This window comes from Schistosoma haematobium, chromosome 3, assembly GCF_000699445.3.
Source record: "Schistosoma haematobium chromosome 3, whole genome shotgun sequence".
NCBI lineage: Eukaryota > Metazoa > Platyhelminthes > Trematoda > Strigeidida > Schistosomatidae > Schistosoma > Schistosoma haematobium.
This window is the reverse complement of record NC_067198.1, coordinates 46,893,767-46,917,500: the sequence shown is the minus strand read 5'-3', so window position 1 is coordinate 46,917,500 and position 23,734 is coordinate 46,893,767. Positions and strand designations below refer to the sequence as shown.

Here is a 23,734-nt window from a genome sequence, read left to right as displayed (position 1 = left end):
TCACTGCCTTCTCGTGGCGGGGGTGTCGTTGACGAAAATGAGAGGACGAAAAGCGAATGTCCGGCGCTTTAACCGGATCCCAAACCAAATCAATGGTGCACATGGGCTCCAGTATCCTGAGGGAACAAATGGTGTATGAACCAGTTTTTGGTCACCGGCTACCATGGGACTGCATCTCCTCACGATGCTCCACTGCCTTGTGGATCAGACCTTTAGGTCGAAGGCTCGGGGTGTGGCTCCCTAAGTAAACCATCTGCTTCGGTTTGGGCACCCGGGAAGTATCACAGCACTCACATATATCAAATGAAATTTGTGTGGTGCATATATATTTGGTCCCTTCTTGTACCAATATTTATGTGTTCAAATAAATAAATAAATACTTAATTCAAGATCTTTCACGAAGACAGGAATATGGCCTTATAAAAAAACCTCAGATAAAATACTTACTTCTACTCATTGTGTAATAGGATATATTTTTTTTGTATTAGGGCATATTATTTCAGTTATGATCTTTTTATTCAAGATACTTTTAATCTATTATGGTTTATTCTTTCTCTCCGTCTTTCTTTATATATCTAGTTGTTCTCTGGACCCCAGCTTCAAAATCTTCTTCATCACATTTCTGAATCAATTCAATATTTAATTGACAATGAACAAGATCCATTGGGTTATATTATACATTAGTCATATGAATATGACTTACATATGTTGTATATGCCTCTCTGTCTAATCTCTAATCTATCCATGAAACAAAGTCTGCTGAACAAAAATTGTTTCTTTCTTGTCTATACAAATTGATAGAAATGTTTTTGTATCCCTATTTTATGTTTTTCTATGTATAAAAGTCGTATAAAGATTTTTCTTTGTATGTGTAAACTGTTAATTCTTATTGAAGAAATAAATAATTTGTTTACTATATGGATCTACTCTTTTCACTTTCATCCTCCCTCCCCCCACTTATAATACTGAAATATTTTCCATTATGTTTTCTATGTTTGTTTCAGTGTAGTTTAACCGAGGTAACCAATGCTGGTTGGTAAGTTATTTTCATAACTATTAGGTTATGAAATTATTCTGATATTTTTATATAACAATTTGTTGGTGAATACTAAATAGATAGATATATAAAGAATTAAAGGTTATAAGCAATTATAAACAAGTCCTAAGCCATATTATCCAATGTCTCCGGTAATTGGTTAAATTTATCTCCCAGATCTCAGCTAGTTAATCTTTAATTGCAAGTACGTTTCAGACAAACAGTTGATTAATTTAGTTCCTGCGTAATCCTCACATTAACATCAATCCTTTGTCAAATGTCATAGATCCAATTCAAACCTTTACCCATGAGACTATGTTCAGTTAGATTGTTACAATAAGACGATTACGTTTTATCATCGTAACGCAATGATTATTATCATACTATATTATAACATGGGTCAAACTGATCCAGTCACTGATTAGTATATGTTCATCTACAATCTATCATGAATCATAGAAATTTTTTTGTTTTATTCCTTGTCTACAGGAGTTTGTCACAAAAGACGTTGACAGAATATTTAAAGAAAACAGAGCATGAAACTTATGATGAGTTGATTACTCTTTTGTTGAATGTAAGTTTTAAAAACAACATTATTTAACAGAAAATACATTTTAATCAATAGTTCACCAATATATACTTAATTATGCTAGTTACCCCCCCCGCCGGCATGGAGCATAGGTCACCGATCAAGCAAATGCAAACATAGTGATATTTAGTACTTACCTTAGTCATATTCCATTCCCGTATTAAATTGTTAACAATTCCACCGAGTACCACAATATGCTTTTTAGATAATAATAAAAACCCCATCACTAATGGAATTGAACCAATTAGACGAAATTTTGTTCCAGGTGGAATATCCATACTGAAATTGAAACATTAATTAATGAATGATAAATTTTCTTAAGAAAAAAAACATGGGATAATATTAAATGAGATTAAGAACTACTACTCACAAATACTTAAAGTAGTAGTAGTAGAAACCAAAATTTAAAAAAAAATAATAATATTAAATGGTGTGCCAAGAGTTCAACAGTGTGATAACAACAAAAGTAAACCAACAACATTAGGGTAGTTCCTTTCTACAACAAAAAACGACTTAAAATAGACCAATCAATCAGTCAATCAACTGATCAAGACGAATTCAAGCGATCTCCATCGAATGCTTTCTACAATCAACTAACCAAGAACATATTTGAAAGATTTACCATAAAACAAATTAGACTCAGAATACACATATATCATATCACAAATCATCATGATATTTGTCTGTATATTTAAATCAATAACCAAGGGATAGTGATACGTAATTAGCTTAAAGCTACGATTTTGGGTAGGTAAATACTATAATAATATTATAACAGTAAGACACAATTCTAACCTGTAACCTTTGGTCTGACAACGTAGAATAATAGATAACAACAACATTAGACATTTTACTGAAAATATGTCATTAAAACTCATGTTATGGTAGTTGGCAAAAAACCAGTTGACTTGAATATCAAAAGACTGAGTTATCCAACAGCTTAGCAAAAAACTCGTTATGAATCGTTTGATAAACAAGAAGACGTTTAACACAAACACACACACACACTATGCATCCAGTTCTTATCATTTCCAACCATGTTTTCCTGTCAAAACAACTAAACACCCGACACTACATTCATTTAGAATGCTGTAGAAGATGCATTTTTTAAAATTTGTTTCCACACTTTTAATAAGCTATTTATTTGATGACAACTCAGACGACACGTTGAATATAACTTTGCGTAGTTGATGGATGGTAGTCTGGTCACCAAGTCTCAGTGGTAATGCCTAGGTACTGTGAAGTTGTGTGACGCTGGTCCGAAATTCACAGGGAGTATTAATTTCCACAAGATGAAATGTACGCCTCCGATCTGGTGAGCTTCTGACGTAATTGTTTGATTTTGGGTCGTCCTTTTTTTGTTAATGATTGTGTGTAAAAATGCAAGTGGTTTTTTTTATCGATGCATACTACTCACTGTTTCCTTATTTTTTATTGCTTTTTGTTTCTTTCTTTTTTATGTAATGATGCTTTAAATTCTTGGTCAAACCTAAAGTCGGATATTCGTGAATACGGTTCACCATGGCTAGGAGATTTGAAAAAGGCTAGTCATGTAAGAGAAGTTGTGGTTGTTTATGATCGTTGTTATTTCGTAGTCGAATTTTCTTAAAAAATGATTGTTTCTCTCTATAATTTCTGTTTAATAACACTGAAGTATTTTCAGGACCAAGTGTAGAAGTTTTTTTTAAAGATAGACTTGATGGAATATGGCTAACAGTGGAATCCAGGACGTACGTTTCGTGCTATTTTTCACTCGTCAGTTTGATGTACCTGGATGTTCACTCCGGGTCTCGGACAGAGTACCGTTTTCTTCAGACGCCATCATGTTATTCACTTAGCCGCCGTGTCTAGATATCCACTCACTTGTGCAATTTGAAATGGCGTATATTTTCCCGTTCATATTTTTGACCAATATTCGATCAGTCTTGGTTAGTATATAGGCATCCTGTGCGGATCGCGTCGATGCAGTCATTATGACGCAAGTTGACAATATATGTCTAAACTGTAAACCAATATTGATTTGGGTTCGAAATACATAGAAAGCATCAGTTCTTTAAAAATTTAAAATACGCCTTGCTAGCGTGTGACAACTGGCATGAAACCGGGCTCTAGTATCTCTGGCCGCTTACCTCTAATTACATAACACTAAGGCATAACGCTCATGGATGTTCCACCATTTAGACTAAGGTATAGAAAAATCACCACATTTATTTATTCGTTTACTTTTCTTTTGTTTTAAATGTACGGAGCATTCTATTGTATGAAAATTAATACTTATTTGACACATTTGTGTTTATGTACGCTTATGTTTGAACTACTCCTCAGAGGTGATGGCTAGTAATTATTACATAGTTGCCCGAATCTAATTACCTGCAGCAAAGTTTGAATGTACCATTTATTAATTGATAGTGAACTATATTAATAGTGATATAATGAGATGAATAGTGTTGAAGTTGAACTTTTAAGACTATCATACGAAGGATTATTGTTTATATTTTTACTGTATTATTAGTAGACGTTTGTATCGTTGTCTTATATATTCTATTTCTAAGCTTTCGTTTGATTCATAAATCGTTGTCATACTGTAGTGAATGAGAACACAAGTGGGGACAATCGAGTGTATTTGAACACAAAAATTATAGAACATCTGAGTACCATACAGTAAATACTTCAATTACAAAATGTCTATCAGTTGTATCAAACACGACTGTTCCTTTTGCAAATATCAGTCAGTCGTCTCGGACTTCATTGTTCCTTTATTTCTACAGCAATTATTCACTGTTGTCGTTCTCTTTCCTTAACATTCTACTGCTAGGTATTTCACTTTCGATTGATGATCTTTCCGCTTACTGTTTATACAGGATTTGAATCGACAACTGCATCTCTGTGCTAATGTGGTATGGCAACTCGAACTGATGTATGTACGTACGAAGTTCTACCTTGTTACTGACTGACTGGCTACTTATATCTATCAACATCTGTAGCACATACACCAATACGTCTTATTATTCCTGTTTTATCTCTATATAATGGTTTTTCTATTACTCTGGTTTTGCATCACTCATGATTAAGTTATGTACACATTTTAATTCCTTAATTGTATTGCTGTGTGATCAGATATTTGAAGTTTATTTATTGTGTGAAATTCGAATATTGACTGAATTGAGCACAATTAAGAACTGATCTGTTTTCTACTTTCGTCTTCTGATTTGAAAGATCTCAAGAGCCGATCAGTGTTAAGGTTGTAATTGTTGTTTGTTGATCGAGGCGTCAACCGTATGTAGAAGCCAACCGGTCTTACTTACAGTATAGGTTAACTAATCGATAAATGAACTAAAGAGGTCATACAACTGCTTTCTTGTCAGTCAGTCAGCTACAACGTAACGCCAGGCATATATATGCATCAGTCCAAGTTGCCATACCTCACAAGGACAACAAGATGAACACCGGATTCATAAAAGTAGTTAATTCAGAGGTGATAATATATAAAGGAAAGATTGAATATAAGGATATAGTGCAGGAAGAAAGAATTAGTTGACAGCAAGAAAGATATGAAACGATTTTAGTCTCACAGTTTAAGGGAAGACAAAGAGTGTATACACCATCGACGCCATTGTGATCGATTCTGAGCCATGTCACACACAGTCTACAACCATTGGTTACGATAATCCAGTGGACGAGTACGTTATTTCTAGTAGTAGGTCTATGATGAAGTTAAACAAGAGTGGAGAAAGTGGACAGCCTTGACGGACATCACTTGAGGTTGCAAAAGCAGATGACAGTTCGCCATAAGCTCTGAATCGACTGGTAGTGTTCGAGTAAAGAGCCTTCACAAGATTTATGTACTTCTGAGGTACGTTTTTCAATGACAGACACTGCCACAGAATCTCGCGGTCTACCGAGTCAAATGCTGCTTTTAAGTCAAGAAAGACCATCATTGTCGGACGCCGATAAGTATGCCTGTGTTCTAAAATCTGACGAATGGTGAAAATGTGGTCGGTTCAGCCACGACAAGGTCTGAAATGAGCCTGCTTTCTGGTCATTATGGTCCATTCACATAGGATCCAATACAACACACCCAAGCGAAAAATCTGTTTTCTTTCGAACACAATATTTCTGGTTTAACTGCAGTTTCACAATAAAAACAGCGAGAAGATTTTGGTGGAGTTATCATCAACATCAGGATAGAAAGGGAGCATACATCCGTGTAAACATGTTTTCACTTCATTTTTAATTGTTTACATCTATTTCAGACATATCAGAAGTAAAATGTTTGTCATTAATAACATTGAATGATCGTCACTGTATATCACAAATTGTTTGAAGTCGAAATTTTACTACTGGATACCAACTTAGTGATGCTGATGCTTAAGCGTTCGTCAGGAGGTCTGAGGACACTGGGGTCGACTTCTGGTGGAATCATGATTGTATGCACCGTTAAGGAGTCATGTGATAGGAAGAAACATTTATCTATCACCCCCTGATTTACACTAGTACCCTAACTAAGATCAATCTGTAATGAATACAACTGAAATATCTTTCTAAAAGTCGTCTTTCTAAATATTTTTCTATTTTCCATTCTTTTATATTGAAACAGCTTGAAGCGAATGGTCGAATTGTTCAGCTTACTGGATTACGTAATATTAGTATACCACAGGCTACCGAAGATCTCATGTTAAATAATTCATCTGATCACCGTGGACCATGTTTATTACGATTTACTTTCACTGATGGTCGTAATCAAATATTGGGTTTAGATATGCAGAATAAATCAGATTTGAAGTAAGCACCCAACTGATATATACACACATATATTGTATTATCTTTACGATCTGTACTGGTTGTATATTTTTCGTGATAGTCTGGATTCTTCAACAAGGCGTACTTATAATCATGTGGAAATTAATACTCCCTGTGAATTTCGGACCAGCGTCACACAACTTCACAGTACCTAGGCATTACCACTGAGACTTGGTGACCAGACTACCATCCATCAACTACGCAAAGTTATATTCAACGTGTCGTCTGAGTTGTCATCAAATAAATAGCTTATTAAAAGTGTGGAAACAAATTTTAAAAAATGCATCTTCTACAGCATTCTAAATGAATGTAGTGTCGGGTGTTTAGTTGTTTTGACAGGAAAACATGGTTGGAAATGATAAGAACTGGATGCATAGTGTGTGTGTGTGTTTGTGTTAAACGTCTTCTTGTTTATCAAACGATTCATAACGAGTTTTTTGCTAAGCTGTTGGATAACTCAGTCTTTTGATATTCAAGTCAACTGGTTTTTTGCCAACTACCATAACATGAGTTTTAATGACATATTTTCAGTAAAATGTCTAATGTTGTTGTTATCTATTATTCTACGTTGTCAGATCAAAGGTTACAGGTTAGAATTGTGTCTTACTGTTATAATATTATTATAGTATTTACCTACCCAAAATCGTAGCTTTAAGCTAATTACGTATCACTATCCCTTGGTTATTGATTTAAATATACAGACAAATATCATGATGATTTGTGATATGATATATGTGTATTCTGAGTCTAATTTGTTTTATGGTAAATCTTTCAAATATGTTCTTGGTTAGTTGATTGTAGAAAGCATTCGATGGAGACCGCTTGAATGCGTCTTGATCAGTTGATTGACTGATTGATTGGTCTATTTTAAGTCGTTTTTTGTTGTAGAAAGGAACTACCCTAATGTTGTTGGTTTACTTTTGTTGTTATCACACTGTTGAACTCTTGGTACACCACTTAGTATTAGTATTATTATTATTATTATTATTATTATTATTTTTAAAGAGTGCAAGAACAAAGATTGGTGCAGAATAATAAATGATTTCATTTTATTTCGTTAGGTTCTCATCAGCTGCTTACAACCTAAAATATTTGAGAATCAGCGTTATTACAGATATTGACATATTTATACATCAGAGGGTGATGAAGGATGAATGTATGTAACATGATGTGGCAAAGATTTCGTTAGAGTTAATGAGGTCATAAAATTTTTGTAACGAATATATAGAGTTTGGGAGGGAAGGCTCTAGAACATTGAGATAGTGATTAGAAATCATGGAATTAAAACACATTAGACGATTATGCAATGAAATAACTGGAAATAGATTAATGTTAATAAAGAGAGATACGAATTGAAATTGGTCAGTTATGAATGATGTAATTAAAAAATTCAGAAAGAGTTGGAATGACGTAATAAATAAAAAGGGGGAGTAATGTTAACAGGGCAAAGAAAGATTTATTACTGTTTCTTTTTGTATACAAAGATCTGGTTTTAAACGTTTGATTGCTATTGCTTCGGCGAATTTCAAAAGGTTTGGATGTGATTGTTTGTTGATCACCTTGAAAGACTTCAGTATATCGACTTCGTGTCCTGTGTCAAGGAGATGTCTTGCGACAGCGCTGCTAAATGCTTTCATTCCATTTAATCTTAAACTTTTCGGAATATGTTCTTTGAATCGGACGTAGGCTCTCTTTTCTGTTCTACCAATGTAACTGCTTTGGCAGATACATGTAAATTTGTATACACAGTTGGTGGTAACATGAAAGGGATACCTGTCGACCTTTGATTGTGTCAAAGAATATGTCGTTTTGGACAGGACAATCATTTTAGCTGCAGGATATATTTTTGTCAATGCAGTTTTTAGTCTCATATTGATTGACCCTGTGACATTATCGCCTTTGAATTTGAGTTGAATAAAAACAAGTTTTTTATTTACTATAGTTTTTTTGGGTATTTTATCTTCACGTTTTCCATATTTCTCAATGAATTTCAATGGGTATCCGTTATTTCTTAAACACTTTTTAACATTCATAATTTCCTCTTCTATTGTATCGGCAGTACATATTCTTTCTGTTCTGTGAAACAGTGTTTTGACAAGTGCCTTTTTATAATTGATTGGACAAAAGCTGTTGAAATTGAGATAAATACCATTCCATGTGTCTTTCTTATAAACTGAGCGTTGAACTGTGCCATCCTTTCTTCGTTTTATCGCTATATCGAGAAAATGGAACATGTTTTCTTTTTCATGTTCCATAGTGAAATGAATATTTGGATGAGCTTCATTGAAAAACCTTAACAGATTTGTCGCATGTTGTTGATTATTACATAAGATGAATGTATCATCAACATACCTCGAATAATACATCATCTCATCAATCGCTCCTTTGAGCTGGGTTCTTTCGAGGTTAGCCATGAAAATGTCTGCTAGGACGGGGCCTAACGGACTTCCCATTGCTACACCATCGGTTTGTCGGTATATAGTATTGTTGAATTGGAACTGAACATCTTTTGTACACAAGAGTAATAGTCGTTTGAATTCTATTGCTGGTAGAGGTAGGATATCAGGATGTTGACAAATTATGTCTATGGTTTCAAGAAGTGGTATTTTTGTAAACAATAATGTCACATCACAAATTTTAGTTTCTACTACTACTACTTTAAGTATTTGTGATTAGTGTAGTGAACAGAACACGGGTGGGGACAAACGAATGTATTTAGCACAAAATTACAGAGTTACTTTGTAAAATAGAAAAACACTAGTAAATCGTTAGTTTGCAAAATATCAATCCGTCATATCATACCGGACTGTTCCTGTTGCAATCATCAATCCATTATCTCACATTTCATTGTTCATGCGTTTTTTTCAAGTTGCACTGTATTCCCGCTCTTCCTTTCTTGATCTTCCCCCCATCTTCTGCTGCCAGACATTACGTTCTTTAACTCGCGTCATATACTACTTATATCAATATAATTAGCACACACCACAGTAGTAGTTCTTAGTCGCATTTCATAACATCCTATGTTTTTTTTCTTTTAAAAATTATCAGTCATTAATTAATGTTTCAATTTCAGTATGGATATTCCACCTGGAACAAAATTTCGTCTAATTGGTTCAATCCCATTAGTGATGGGGTTTTTATTATTATTATCTAAAAAGCATATTGTGGTACTCGGTGGAATTGTTAACAATTTAATACGGGAATGGAATATGACTAAGGTAAGTACTAAATATCACTACGTTTGCATTTGCTTGTTTGCTTTTCATTTGATTTCTGTTTGTCTGAAGAGCTTTTAACAGTTAACTGTAGAAACAGTGAACAACGTGTGTATTGTGTTCACATGTTTTGTAGTCTAATGGTGATTGTTTTTGATTAATTTCAGTATTTTGATAGATTGTTGTTTTCTGAGCTGATCTAATGCACATTACTGGATCCACAATTACTAACACGTCATAGATGAGGAAAAGTGTTAGCTACAAAATACTCACAACAGAACATTTTGAAACTTTGACAACAGTCATCGTAAAATAACAAACCATCCATCTCAGACAACATAACTCCTTCGAAGTCATCCATAATGTCATAAATTCCAGTATATTTATGATTGAGGTGGATGTATACTTAACATCCGTTACTACTAATTAGTTAATTTGGAATTTATGACTCAGTTTAATTTTATCTATGCTCAAATTCATAATTTGATAAATTACTTTTACCCTTTTTAGTTTCTTAAAGGAACAGATAATCGTCTGATCGGTAGTGGTGCTCCGATGTTTGTACCGTTCGGTAGTCGTGAAGCTTCTTGCCTTATTCAGACAGAAGGGAAATTTCTTAATCAATTACGATCAGATCGAGAGCGTAATCAAAGTAAGTGTGTGTGTGTGTTAGAGAAAGTATAATAAATTAAGTTTTATTTGTTACTTATACTATGTGCACATAAATTCCAACGTTGTATGAATACAATGACGTTGCGTCCCGTTGTATTTTTCAGTTCACATTTATGTGTGAATACACATGTCTCTGAGGTTGTGAACAATGAATAAATGATCTACATAGTTAGTGATTTGATATATTATTTGAAGGAGGCGCTTTAAACTAACAGAATTCTTAACTTAACTAAGTTTTAAGAGTTAAATTATTTCATATTCTTCCCTATATTTAAGCAATTTACATGATTGATACTTTTTAATAATTACGCAATGTTAAGTCATGCAGTTTCTGGGGTACATCAGTCATATCTCCTTCAGAGAATACTCCTTATTGTTGGCAATCTACTGTGTTTCAAAACATCACAAATATCGTGATAAAATCCCGTAGATATCTGATTTTCTTAAAATAGCAGTTCATTCACAATCATTGGATACAGGAATCGGCCTGTTAGAAAGCACAAAATACTAAACAATTCATCGTTGTCATCAACACAAGACAACATTTATGATAATTCATGGTTTTGTAGCATTCCTACAGTCTTTTCAATCGTCACTAAACTACTGATCCACTATTAAAGTGGGTTATTTTCTTCATTACGTTAGCTCAATGAACATCTGTCAATATTTTGTGAACTTCCGGAAGTTTCTACAGGAGTGAGAGGAAATCCTCGGAGTTATATTATGAAACCGTGTGAAAAGTTTACCCACGAAAGACAATAGAAGATGGTTGCGCAATATTGTGGATTGACTGGAGTTATACATATTGGATACTGGCTTAACCGCCTAAAGATTATGTGTTCATGCGTGAGACTAAAGGTCTTCAGTTTGATTGTTGATTGCGGAGTTGCGAACCCTCACTGGTGAGGAGCCCTAAGTCAAAATAAATTAGCGATCTATTGCTTCCATGTTCCGGTGGTTCTCTAACGTAGATAAGTTCGTGAAAGCAATAAAAACTGTAGTAATACTTTAGTTCAGGTATTTGTTTGACAGATCATTTTGAAACATGCATAACACATGTTTCTTAGTGTTTGTAATTTACAGCGACATTATTATTTTGCGTTTAAAAAGACAGGTTTCAATAATAATTCAAGTATACACGTTAATTATTTTCATATTGTTTATTTATTTAAACACGTAAACATTGGTACAACGAGGCACCAAATAGATATGCGCCACATAAATCATTCGATTCGTGTTAGGGCTGGAATACTGTCTGAGTGTTCAGACCAAAGCAGGTGGTTTTCTTAGAGGGCCACACCCGGAGCGTTTGACTTAAAAGTCTACTTCACAAGTTAGTAGAGCGACGTCAGGAGATGCAGTCCCATGATAGTCGGTGACCAACGACTAGTCCATATTCCATTTTTTCCGTCATGATCCTGGAGCCCATGTGCACAATTGGTTTGGAATCAGGGTTTTCCCAACTAACTCCTAAGTGGACTCTCCGTGTCCACCAGCCCGATTAGAGCGCCGAACATTCACTTTTCGTTCTCTCATTTTCGTAAACAACAGATCAGCCGCTAGGATTCAATGAGTAGGACTTCCCTGTCAGTAGCTGTATGCACGTGGCCACGTGAGAGCATTTGGAGGGGGGAGAGCTGACTCTCCCCTCCCTGGGCCATACTAGGGCATTTTGAGGCAATTATTTTCATAACTTTCTTTTATGTAAGCATGAATATGTATATATATGTACACATTTACATTTCAAGTGAAATTCGATTCATTTCAAATGATTACAACTAATCGTAATGAAGATCAAGTAGAAAGTGAATTACAAACATTATTCAATGAACATCGTAAAGAAGTATTAGCTGAATTGAAATCATCAACAACTTTATGTACACCTTTATCATCTCATAATCATATTAGTGATAATGATGTCACTAGCGATATCAATAATACAAATGATCATCAAAGAATATTTTCTAGCAATAAACCACGACGATTTCGACCAGGTTTATCAAGGTAAATATTCTTTAGAAACTGTTTAGTCGATATCTATTACTCCATAATGATCATCTTTAATCGGTTATTAGTGATTGAACTCATTTATTTCGGAAATTATTAAAAAGTCACTAGTTATAAATACTTATCAGAACTTTGAAAATGTGTTTTGAAGATTAGTACAATCAATCATCAATGAAATGACAGTATTACTTAGTTGATTACACTGTGACGATGATTGTTACAATTATTGAGAATCAAAGTTTAATCACTAATATAGTTATGAACTAGTACTGATGAGAAGTTCCAAAATAAGACAAAACAATTAGTGTTTAGTGCTTTAAATCAACTTTCATTTGCTATAGAAAAGTGGCTTGAAATTAATCTCTGTCGTACAGCTGTTTATATTTGAACACATAAATATTGGTACAAAGGGGCACAGAATAGATATGAATCACCCAAGTCAGTTGATTTGTGTGTGAGCTGTCCAGACCGAAGCACATAGTTTTCTTAGGCGGTTAAACCAGGAGCTTTCAACCTGAAGGTCTGATCCACAAAGTAGTGGAGCAACGTCACCCATGGTAGTTGGTGACCAACAATAGGTTCATACGACATTTGTTTCTTTAGAATCTTGAAGCCAATGTGCACGATTGATTTGGAATCAGGGTTTTCCAGCTAACTCTCCTAAGTGGATTCTCCGTGTCCACCAACCCGGTTTAAGCGCCGGACATTCACTTTTCGTTCTCTCGATTTCGTAAACAACAGGTCGGCCGCGAGAATTCAGTGGTTAGGACTTCCTTGTCAGTAGCTGTATACGCGTGGCCATGTGAGAGCATTTGGAGAGGGAGAGCGGACTCTCCCCACTCTCGGCCGTACCAGGGCATTTGAGGGCGTAACATTGAGATATATGATATATAATATAAAGCAATAGACATTGATGATGGAATGAATTAAAACTACGAAGATTATAAACAATAACTATTTATATTGTAAATAAACAAGTGAGAGACTATTTATAGATGGAATTGGAAAACCAATGAAGTAAGGTTGTGTAACTATATATAGTCTGGAAACTGGTAAGATGGAGTGTGTGATAGTATTTAACAACAGAATATTCACATATGTTTCAGACTAGTTGAATTTAGTTATAAAAGAGATGGAGTGGTAAGGTGGTAATTGTGTACAATACAAAATTGGAGAGTTACGTAATAATTGCGTAAGGTTTGAAGAGATTCAGTCAGCTACAACGTAGGACCAGGCACATATATGCATCGATCCAAGTTGCCATACCTCATTAGCACAACAAGATGGACACCAAATTCATAGAATCAGTTAATTCAATGGTGATAAGATATAGAAGAAAGATTATATATAAAGATATAGTACAGGAAGAAAGAATTAGTTCGTAGAAAGAAAGATATGAAGCGATTTTAATCTCTTAGTTTAAGGGAAGATAGAGAGTGTATACACCGACGCCACTGTGATCAATTCTGAGCCATGTCACCAAGAGTCTCCAACCATTGGTTTGAAGAGATCACATAAGTTTAGAGAATTGAATGTATGAAAAAATAACTGCGACCAATAAAAGGATAATTTTGGCTTAAATGAAATAAGAATTAATGTAGTAAACATTGAATAACACAATAAAATAACAATTATACTACTAATAGTATAAATAATTACAGGAAATTTTGTGAATTTGTCAAAGTGATGATAAATTGATTACTGTTTCGCTCTAAGGCGAGATATCCGTCTGTCAATTAAGGGACGAGTATACTGCACGACAGTTAGTTCTGTTCAATTTACGGCTACGAAATATGGCCATTACGAGTAGAAGATACTCATGAGCTACTAGTATTTGATCACAGATACCTTAGAAATATTGCTCGCATCTGATGGGATTACCGAGGGGTAAGTAATAGTAAGGTTAGATGCAGGATATCAGATAATGATGGTAAATCAGTTGATAAGGTTGTGAATCTTCACCGACTGAGATGGTTGGGCCACGTGTTACGTACGTCTGAACACCGATTGCCACAATGCTCAATGCTGAGTAGTATTGAGAGTGGTTGGAAAAAAGTTAGAGGGTGGCCAAATCAAAACGTGGCATCAGTGCTTGAGGACACTAACTTGTGGTCTTAACCATGTTGGTGAATGCAGATTACTCGGTTGGGGTCCGCATGATTGTCTTTACCAATGGTTGTAGACTCTTGGTGACATGGCTCAGAATCGATCGCAATGGCGTAGGTGGTGTATACACTCTTTGTCTTCCCTTAATCTGTGAGACTAAAATTGTTTCATATCTTTCTTCCTGTCAACTAATTCTCTCTTCCTGTACTATGTTCTTATGTGCAATGTTTCTTTTATATATTACCACCACTGAATTAACTACTTCTATGAATTTGGTGTTCATCTTGTTGTGCTGATGAGGTATGGCAACTTGGATCGATGCATATATGTGCCTGGTCTTAGGTTGTAGTTGATTGACTTTCTCATTCCAAATACAGAATGGTTTTTGCCAAAAAGACGATGAATAAAAGTGTGGCGTCAGTTATTATATTAAGCCCATATATCTTATTCTAGCTTTCGGACAGCCCATTCTATTCTTTCTACCTGAGTCACATTTTGACCTTGTTATTTATTCGCTTATCAATCTTGACGGGTTTTATATGAGCGCGTAGGTGTGTGTAGACTTCTTATCTCATTACTCATCACATGTCTGTAACCTATTTCTGTGTGACTATAAATATTGATTAACTCTTGACTGAAGGGGAGTTGGCTTACCCGTCATCTCCACTGGGCGTCGCTTCTGTTCTCTCCATTCCATTCTCTTTATGTACAAAATATATGTATTCACAAGTCGATTCTCGTTATTTGACTTATTTAATTGCGTTATTGACTAACGCGATGTAAGTCGATGATTATATACGAGGATAGGCGACATATAAATTTAAACAACAACCATCATTACAATCTCCTTGGAGTCAGATCTCGGGTCACTAAAGTGGAGAGCTCTTTTGACAACATTGTTCGATCTAAATGACGATTAAATAACGGGTCTCCACAAAAGTTCTAGTAATTATATACAGACATAAATGATGGCTATCAGTGATACATATTACAGCTTATTTAAAACTTGTCAGATGATGGATGTACTTGCATATTAGAATCATTGTTCATTTCGGGACTCGAACTCATTACTATCCACTTCAAATATTAACATATTGTCTATCTAGTTACTGAGTTCGTTCACTCTCACTTGTATCTATGTAAATATGTATATGTATATAACATACATCGTGTTTTTTTCTTCTCTTTTACTAATCAAATTTCAGATTTTATGAACTTCAATCACAAAAAACAATGGAATATGATATATCTATAGCCAAATTATTATCTTTAGGTTATCCATATCAAATAGCAAATCGTGCATTAAAAGAAAATCATAATAATTATCAAATTGCTTTAGATTATTTATTATCTAAATCTACATCAATTATGAATATTGAAGATAATTCAATGATGAATAATAATTATTCTGTTAATAATACATCACATGGAATTCGTTCACGTGGTATTCATGTTAATAATAGTCGTAGTAGTCGAGGTTATGAACGTGGTCATCGTGGCAGGAGTCGACATGATGATTCTGATGGATATGAATTTAATTCTAATCGAGTAAGTTTATTGTTAACTCATAAATAACAATTCTATTAATTTACTCTGTGTATCCAGTTTTGAGCTACACTTCCTTTTATTGCTAACCAGGTTCAAACTTATGATTGAGTGCTTGAAATTATTGTCGCTATTTAACGATCACTGGTTGTGGATATATTTTGATTTTAACTGTTTATTTTATATGCTAATCAATTATTACAAACTCAACAGTTCCATGTTCTATAAGCAAAGATGGATGATGACTAGCAATGGAATCTAGGATAGGTGTTTCGTCCTATTTTGGGATTCGTCAGATGTTATATTATACGTGTTTACCATTACAGAATGAAATGTGCTCATTCAATGGATCGATCAATAAATTATTCATAATTAGCTTAGTTTAAACAATAAATGTTTGCTGGAAATGATTTTCACTATCATACAAGAGAGAAACAATTAGATAACTTTGGGCTGCACATTGATATTAAACTACTTTTATTTTTCAATATCGTATTGTTGTTAAGTCTTCTAAATCTATATATATATCGTCTCGTAGAAGGGTTTTATTATGATTGGATTTACGCGTGTCCGGGTTGACTTATTTATTTATTCTAGTTACTTACTACTTTTCTTACGCCTGCTACACCCAATGGAGCATAGGCCAAAGACCAGCATTCTACAACCCACTATGTCCTCGGCATTCCTTTCCAATTCTGTCCAATTTTTGTTCATTCTTTCCATGTCTGTCTCCATTTCTCGGCGTATTGTGTTTTTTGGTCTTCTTCTTTACCCGCACTGGCCTTGAGGATTCCAAGTGAATGATCGTCTTGTGACTCAGTTCGGTGCTTTCCTCACTGTGTGTCCTATCCACTTCCAGCACTTCTTCCTGGTTTCTTCCTTCACAGGGATCTGGTTTGTTCTCTCCCACAGTTGGTTGTTGCTGATAGTATCTGACCAACGGATCCAAAGTATTTTGTGTGGACAACTGTTATTACTAAACGCTTGTATCTTCTGGATGATGGTTGTGGTAGTTCTCCAAGTTTCCATCCCATACAGTATAACCGTTTTGACATATGTATTGAAAATTCTGAATTTGGTGTTGGTTGACAGACAGTGGTTTTGAGTTCCAGATGTTCCTCAATTGTAAATATGCTGCTCTTGCTTTACCGATCCGCGCTTTCACATCTGCATCAGATCCACTGTGTTCATCAATGATGATGCCCAAATATGTAAAGGTTTTTACACCTTCCAAGGCTTCTCCGTCATGCGATTTTCCCCCTCGAAATGCAAAATGTTGCTTCAGGATTGGGTTGAATCGACACCTAAACTAATGATAAGGAGTGATGAAGTTGAACATGATGACGCTTCATTTGTCTTAGGAGTCTCATCAGCCCTTGTGGTCTGGTGTGTGACGAAATCTCAGCACGGATACAGATGGCTGACTAGCTTTTGCCAACTTGCATCATTTATGGAGTAGGCGAGATATCCGTCTATCAACCAAAGGACGGGTTTACTGCGCAGCAGTTGGTTCCTTCCTACTTTATGGCTGTGAAACATGGCCAGTAAGAGTAGAAGATATTTGTATGTTACTAGTATTCGATCATAGGTGTTTTCGAAGCATTACTCGTATATCATGGGACCACCGAGTAAGTAATTCAGTTGTTAGGAAACGGTTACTAGGTAAGGATGGCAAATCCATTGATGAAGTAGTGAAACTTCATCAGTTGAGATGGCTAGGACACATGTTACGTATACCCAACCTAATCACCGATTGCCCGACGTGCGATGTTTTGTGGTGTAGGAATAGTTTGGAAGAAATCTAGTGGCGGTCAGATCAAAGCGTGGTACAAATCCATGAAGTTACTGACAAATGGACTGAGCTATGTTGGTAGGTGTAGACTACCTGGTTAGGACCCGCGAGATGATAGCAACCGATGGTTAGAGACCTTGAATGACATGGCTCAAAATCGTTTACAATGGCGCAGGTGCATCCACTCTTTGTATTCTAATTCTAATCTTTTGAATTCTCCATGTCCCTTTCTTTTTCTTCCAAATTTATTTCACTGGATTATACTCCTTGAATAACATCTTCAAACTCTAATGTTTGCGATTACTGCTTATGTTCTTACTACCTCTACAGCCACAGGATTTGAATTGACAACTGCATCTCTGTGCTAATTTGGTATAGCAACTTGAACTGATGTACGTACGTACGAAGTTCTACGTTGTTACTGACTGATGTGTGATTTGATTAGTGCATGTTGTGTTGTATAGGTGAATCTTGCTTTTCTGTTTAAGTATGTTGGGACCTACTGCTACTAAGGCTGCTGCCACACTGATAGTCTTCTCCTGCATTTGTTGTTGCGTGTGTTATTGAAGAGCCAGATTATCTGTGAAGTCTAGGTCGTCCACCTGCATTCTAGTTATACAGTCTTATTACTCATTATCTTATCTATATTAGTTGACTCAGTACTAAATACGCTCCAACTTCGCAATACACTCACTATAGTTACATTAAGTAAACTGACACATTGATACATCAAGCGTGCATTTACAACTTTTTTAAACAATCCTGTTAAAATTCAATATGAATCTACCTAGGAAACAAATTAAAAAAAGAGAAATATTCTCTTTGATAACCCGTTGTATTGATAAGTTCGTGTTCTAAATCAGTCAGTCAGCTACAACGTAGGACCAGGCACATATATGCATCGGTCCAAGTTGCCATACCTCATTAGCACAACAAGATGGACACCGGATTTATAGAATCAGTTAATTCAATGGTGATAAGATATAAAAGAAAGATTGCATAAAAGGGTATGGTACAGGAAGAAAGAATTAGTTTGTAGGAAGAAAGATATAAAGCGATTTTAATCTCTTAGTTTAAGGGAAGACAGAAAGTGTATGCACCACCTACGCCATTGTGATCGATTCCGAGCCATGTCACCAAGAGTCTCCAACCATTGGTTACGGCAGTCATGCGGACCTCAACCAAGTAGTCTGTATCTCCCAAAATGGTTCAGACTAGAAGTTAGTGTCTTTAAGCACTGATGCCACATTTTGGTTTGGCCGCCCCCAACTTTCCTCCAACCATCTCCAACACCGGTTAGCATTGCACGTCGTGGTAATCGGTGTTCAGACATACATAACACGTGTCCCAACCATCTCAGTCGATGAAGATTCACAACCTCATCAACTGATTTACCATCATTCTCTGATACCCTGCATTTAACCTCACTATTACTTACCCGGTGATCACAGCAGACGCCAGCAATAATACAGTAAGCCATACAAGTTAGTAGTTGATTATATAAACAAGAGTTGCACACATCAAATTAGATAGGATGAATGTTATTATTATTATTATTATTGTAAGCTGAAAAAAACAGTGATCAATGGAGATGAATGATGTTAGATTATTGATAAATAACATTGGAAGATTATCTAAGAATATTGATAAACGATTCAAAGTTAGAAATGTAAACCACTGAATGCTGGCTCTGTGATCCGAATATTATAGATGTCCTGTAAGAACTGAGATTTTTATTTCTACTTTGAATTCTTATTAAATGATTATTGTAAGATAAATATCTACATTGTTATTGTACTTGTTAAATTTCAGTCTTCTATTGGAACTACAAATGATCATCATACATTGTTGATTCGACCATTAACAGGACTTACTCGATTAGATGATTTAATTGTTGATTCAAAACTAACAACAACATCGAATGCATTATTATCAGCTTCATCTTCATTATCATCAAATATTATACCAAAAACTTGTATTCTACCTGTTGGTTGTCCAATTCTAGCACAAAATATAACTGGTGATTATGAAGAAGCTCAATTAATTGGTCATTTCTCTGCACAACAATTTAATAAAGCATTTAATGGTAAAAATGTCATTATTGATGATACGGGTTCCAGGGAGAAGGTTGTACTTGTTACTTATCATCATCAACAGAAGAATAATCCTGAAATAATTGTAGATGAAGAAGAAATTGTACCGATCAGTTTGATAAGAACATTAAATAAAGAAAAGGTAAGTAGTAGTATGTTCACTGTACATATGACATAAATTAATGCGTATATGTGTATGTGTGTCCAGTGTCAGGCAAGGTTGTTTACTCTCACCCTTTGTCTTTCTCCTGGAGATCGACTGGATCATGAAGACATCAACATCTAGGGAGAACTACGGGATACAGTGAACAGCTAAAATGCAGTTGGACGATCTAGACTTCGCAGATGATCTGGCTCTTCTATCGCACATGCGACAACAAATTCAGGAGAAGACGACCAATGTAGCAATAGCCTCAGCAAGGGTAGGTTTCAACATACACAAAGGGAAAAGAAAGATTCTCCAATACAACACTGCATGCAACAATCGAATCACACTTGATGGAGAACATTTTGAGGATATGAAAACCTTTATATATCTGGGCATCATCATTGATGAACACAGTGGATCTGATGCAGATGTGAAAGCGCGGATCGGTAAAGCAAGAGCAGCATATTTACAATTGAGGAACATCTGGAACTCAAAACCACTGTCTGTCAACCAACACCAAATTCAGAATTTTCAATACATATGTCAAAACGGTTATACTGTATGGGATGGAAACTTGGAGAACTACCACAACCATCATCCAGAAGATACAAGCGTTTAGTAATAACAGTTGTCCACACAAAATACTTTGGATCCGTTGGTCAGATACTATCAGCAACAACCAACTGTGGGAGAGAACAAACCAGATCCCTGTGAAGGAAGAAACCAGGAAGAAGTGCTGGAAGTGGATAGGACACACAGTGAGGAAAGCACCGAACTGCGTCACAAGACAATCCCTCACATGGAATCCTCAAGGGGATGAATAGGAAGACCAAAAAACACAATACACTGATAAATGGAGACAGACATGGAAAGAATGAACAAAAATTGGACAGAATTGGAAAGGAATGCCGAGGACATAGTGGGTTGTAGAATGTTGATCTGTGGCGTATGCTACATTGAGAGTAACAGGCATAGGTAAGTAAGTGTATGCATTTGCATTCATGTGTATAGATGAGAATGTGCTTGTTTATATTTTGAAGGTCTTTGAAACATTGCTGTCTTTTTTATTAAAGTGCAACAGAGTTATCCAATTTCTTACTTTTTTTTTCTAGAGAAACAAAACTGATTTAGTCAAGGGTTTAAGCCTGAAGCATCATTGTTCATCTATAACAGAAGGATAGTTTAATAAAACGTCAGATTTCACAATAACACATTTCGTCTTTATACATAGTTTTTCCTTGCCGAAAGTACAACTAAATGAAGCCACTTATATATACTGTACTTTTTGTAATGCGTTAGCTTCATACTTTTAAGGTCTTATCGGTTTCCTTGCCACCGATAAGACCTTAAAAGTATGAAGCTAACGCATTACAAAAAGTACAGTATATATAAGTGGCTTCATTTAGTTGTACTTTCGGCTGTGCGGTCACATTTCTAGTTCATCTAGATGATCTTTAATCAAAACCTCCTCTTTCAAGTCTGTTAGCGGGACATAGACTGGATTAAAGGATGCTCAATGCTCGATTGCTTTGGTGGACGCTGATTAGCTAATTCTTATCCAATCACTACTAGTCGATACTTGCAGAATACTCTGGAATCTTCTCATGTAAAAACTATAAATATACTAACGTTTTCCCTATTGTGCTTCAACCTTGTTATTTGGAATATAATCTCTTTCCTGTTCAACCGTGTTCTGATTTGCGGACTTGTCGAGTGAATCGGTGTCCGAGAATACTATACTAAGCAATAGGAATAGCTAAGTCATAACCGTAGGAAAGAGATTATAACAAAGTCGAACAAGAATAAAGTATCTTTCTACAATGTTGGCAACTTAAGATGTCACAACTTCTTTTATATCACTCGACATCCCATAATTAATCTGTATAGTCCATTCATTTGGTCACTTTCTTTCTGATTGTTTTCTCACTTCTAAGTGAATAATTTTATTGTATGCATTTTTATTCAGATTACTATAGATATGGTACCTCCTGCACCATTGGACAGGATACTACCATATTGTGTTCAATCACAATCTGAATATACAGATGCCAATCGATATGATGAAATTCCTTCTACTGATTATGGATTTACAAGTCGACCATATCAATCTAGTAGAGGACGCAGAGGTGTTGGTGGTGGTAGTCGTAATCATAGAGTGTTTCGTGCTGGAAGAGGCAGTGGTGGTAGACGTTCACGTTGTAGAACTAATCACTTCTGATAAAGAAATAGCAATTTTAATAAATTTATTACTTTTCTTTTCATAATTATGCTTGAAATCAGTAATTTGCTTTGTAAAAATGTGTACATACGCTTTGTTTTGTATCAGAAACATTTCTCTACACCTATTCTCTTTCTTCTTCTTCTTCTTCTTCTTCCCCCTCTTCTTCTTCTTCTGCTCCTCCTCCTTCTTCCTCTTCCCCCTCTTCTTCTTCTTCTCCTCCTCCTCCTTCTTCCTCTTCCCCCTCTTCTTCTTCGTCTTCTTCCTCTTCTTTATTATTGTTATTGTTGTTGTTGTGTTGTATGAAATTGTATTTTAATATGTTTTGTGTTTTGACTGAAATGTTTCAGTAAAACAAATGAACGGTTCAGTATAAACTTCAGAAATTGTCTGTTACACATATGTATTTAATATACTGTACATAGACAAATTGTTTCTTTCTATCAGTATTGGGTTGTGGAAATTATTAAGTTATTGATTGAGATCATGAACTGATTGATGTTAGACCACCATTGAGAACCTGAAAGCACTGGATGGACGTTTCGTCCCATTGTGGGACTCCTTATCATCACGAGATTCGAACTCAGGGCTTTCAGTCTCACGCGTGAACGCCTAACTTCTAGACCACTAAGCCGGCCGGCATCCAACAGTGTTAATGTCTAACCTCAATCAGTTCACGAAATTGCGCAACTATCTTCCATTGTACTGGGGTAGATACCTATCTCTACTCGACATGGATTCTATATTTAAAACTAGTAATTGATAAACGTTTTATTCATTTCACAGGGGGATACTTATGTTATCAGCTGATTTAATAATGTTCTCATTACTTTCAGACTATAAAGGCTGCCAAGATCGATAAAATAGTATATGACGCTATTGTTATATATTAATCATAATAAGAGTTGTATTTTATAAACATACAATGCTCTGCCACGTTGTTCCAATGAATAAATAAGCGAGTTTGCGGTTTCAAGTATTTCCTCCATTTCCCTTCTGTTCGTATTAGCTAGTAATATCATTGATTGTCGTACAAGTTAAAGCTTAGTACATTAAGTCTGTACTCGCTGAATGGGTTACAGTTTATCTTATAAATAACATCTACTGAATAATGGACGATTGTTGTACATCAGTAACTGACGACTAACAGTATATGTCATAAAAATGGGACATATATTTTTGTTTAATTCTCTTGTCAGTAAATCTCACAAACCGCTTTTAGATTAAGGATGTTTTAGGAATTAAGTGAAGTTTTCTTGATATCGTGTGTATATATTATATGGCCCTGAATCCGACTCCAATTAGATGTCCATGTCACTGCTGTACTGGCTTTGCTGAATGCGTCAGATTTAAGATTGAGTTGCTCGTCGATTGGTTCGTTTGTCGGACCCGTCTGCGTAGACTTACAGGGTGTGTCTAGTTCGAGATGAAGCTTACCACTTTAGTTGTGCCGTAGTCTCCGATTTGATCGTATGGTCGAAAACTGCGTTTTTTATCGACTGAGCTGGCTTCA

General features: G+C 35.4%; 1 protein-coding gene across 1 annotated transcript in view; it reads left to right on the top strand.

Moving 5' to 3' along the window:
- Nucleotides 1-23,010, top strand: part of MS3_00005915 (uncharacterized protein) — a 55,974-nt gene extending 32,964 nt beyond the window's left edge. Inside the window, exons 19-28 of the mRNA XM_051214010.1 lie at nucleotides 580-1,036; nucleotides 1,526-1,610; nucleotides 3,121-3,177; nucleotides 6,223-6,407; nucleotides 9,499-9,643; nucleotides 10,151-10,292; nucleotides 12,061-12,316; nucleotides 15,631-15,973; nucleotides 19,575-19,997; nucleotides 21,970-23,010. Of these exons, the coding sequence (XP_051070035.1) occupies nucleotides 580-684 (105 nt within the window). The 3' untranslated portion in view covers nucleotides 685-1,036; nucleotides 1,526-1,610; nucleotides 3,121-3,177; ... (5 more) ...; nucleotides 19,575-19,997; nucleotides 21,970-23,010. The remainder of the gene's footprint in view (nucleotides 1-579; nucleotides 1,037-1,525; nucleotides 1,611-3,120; nucleotides 3,178-6,222; nucleotides 6,408-9,498; nucleotides 9,644-10,150; nucleotides 10,293-12,060; nucleotides 12,317-15,630; nucleotides 15,974-19,574; nucleotides 19,998-21,969) is intronic.
- Nucleotides 23,011-23,734: the final 724 nt, after the last annotated feature.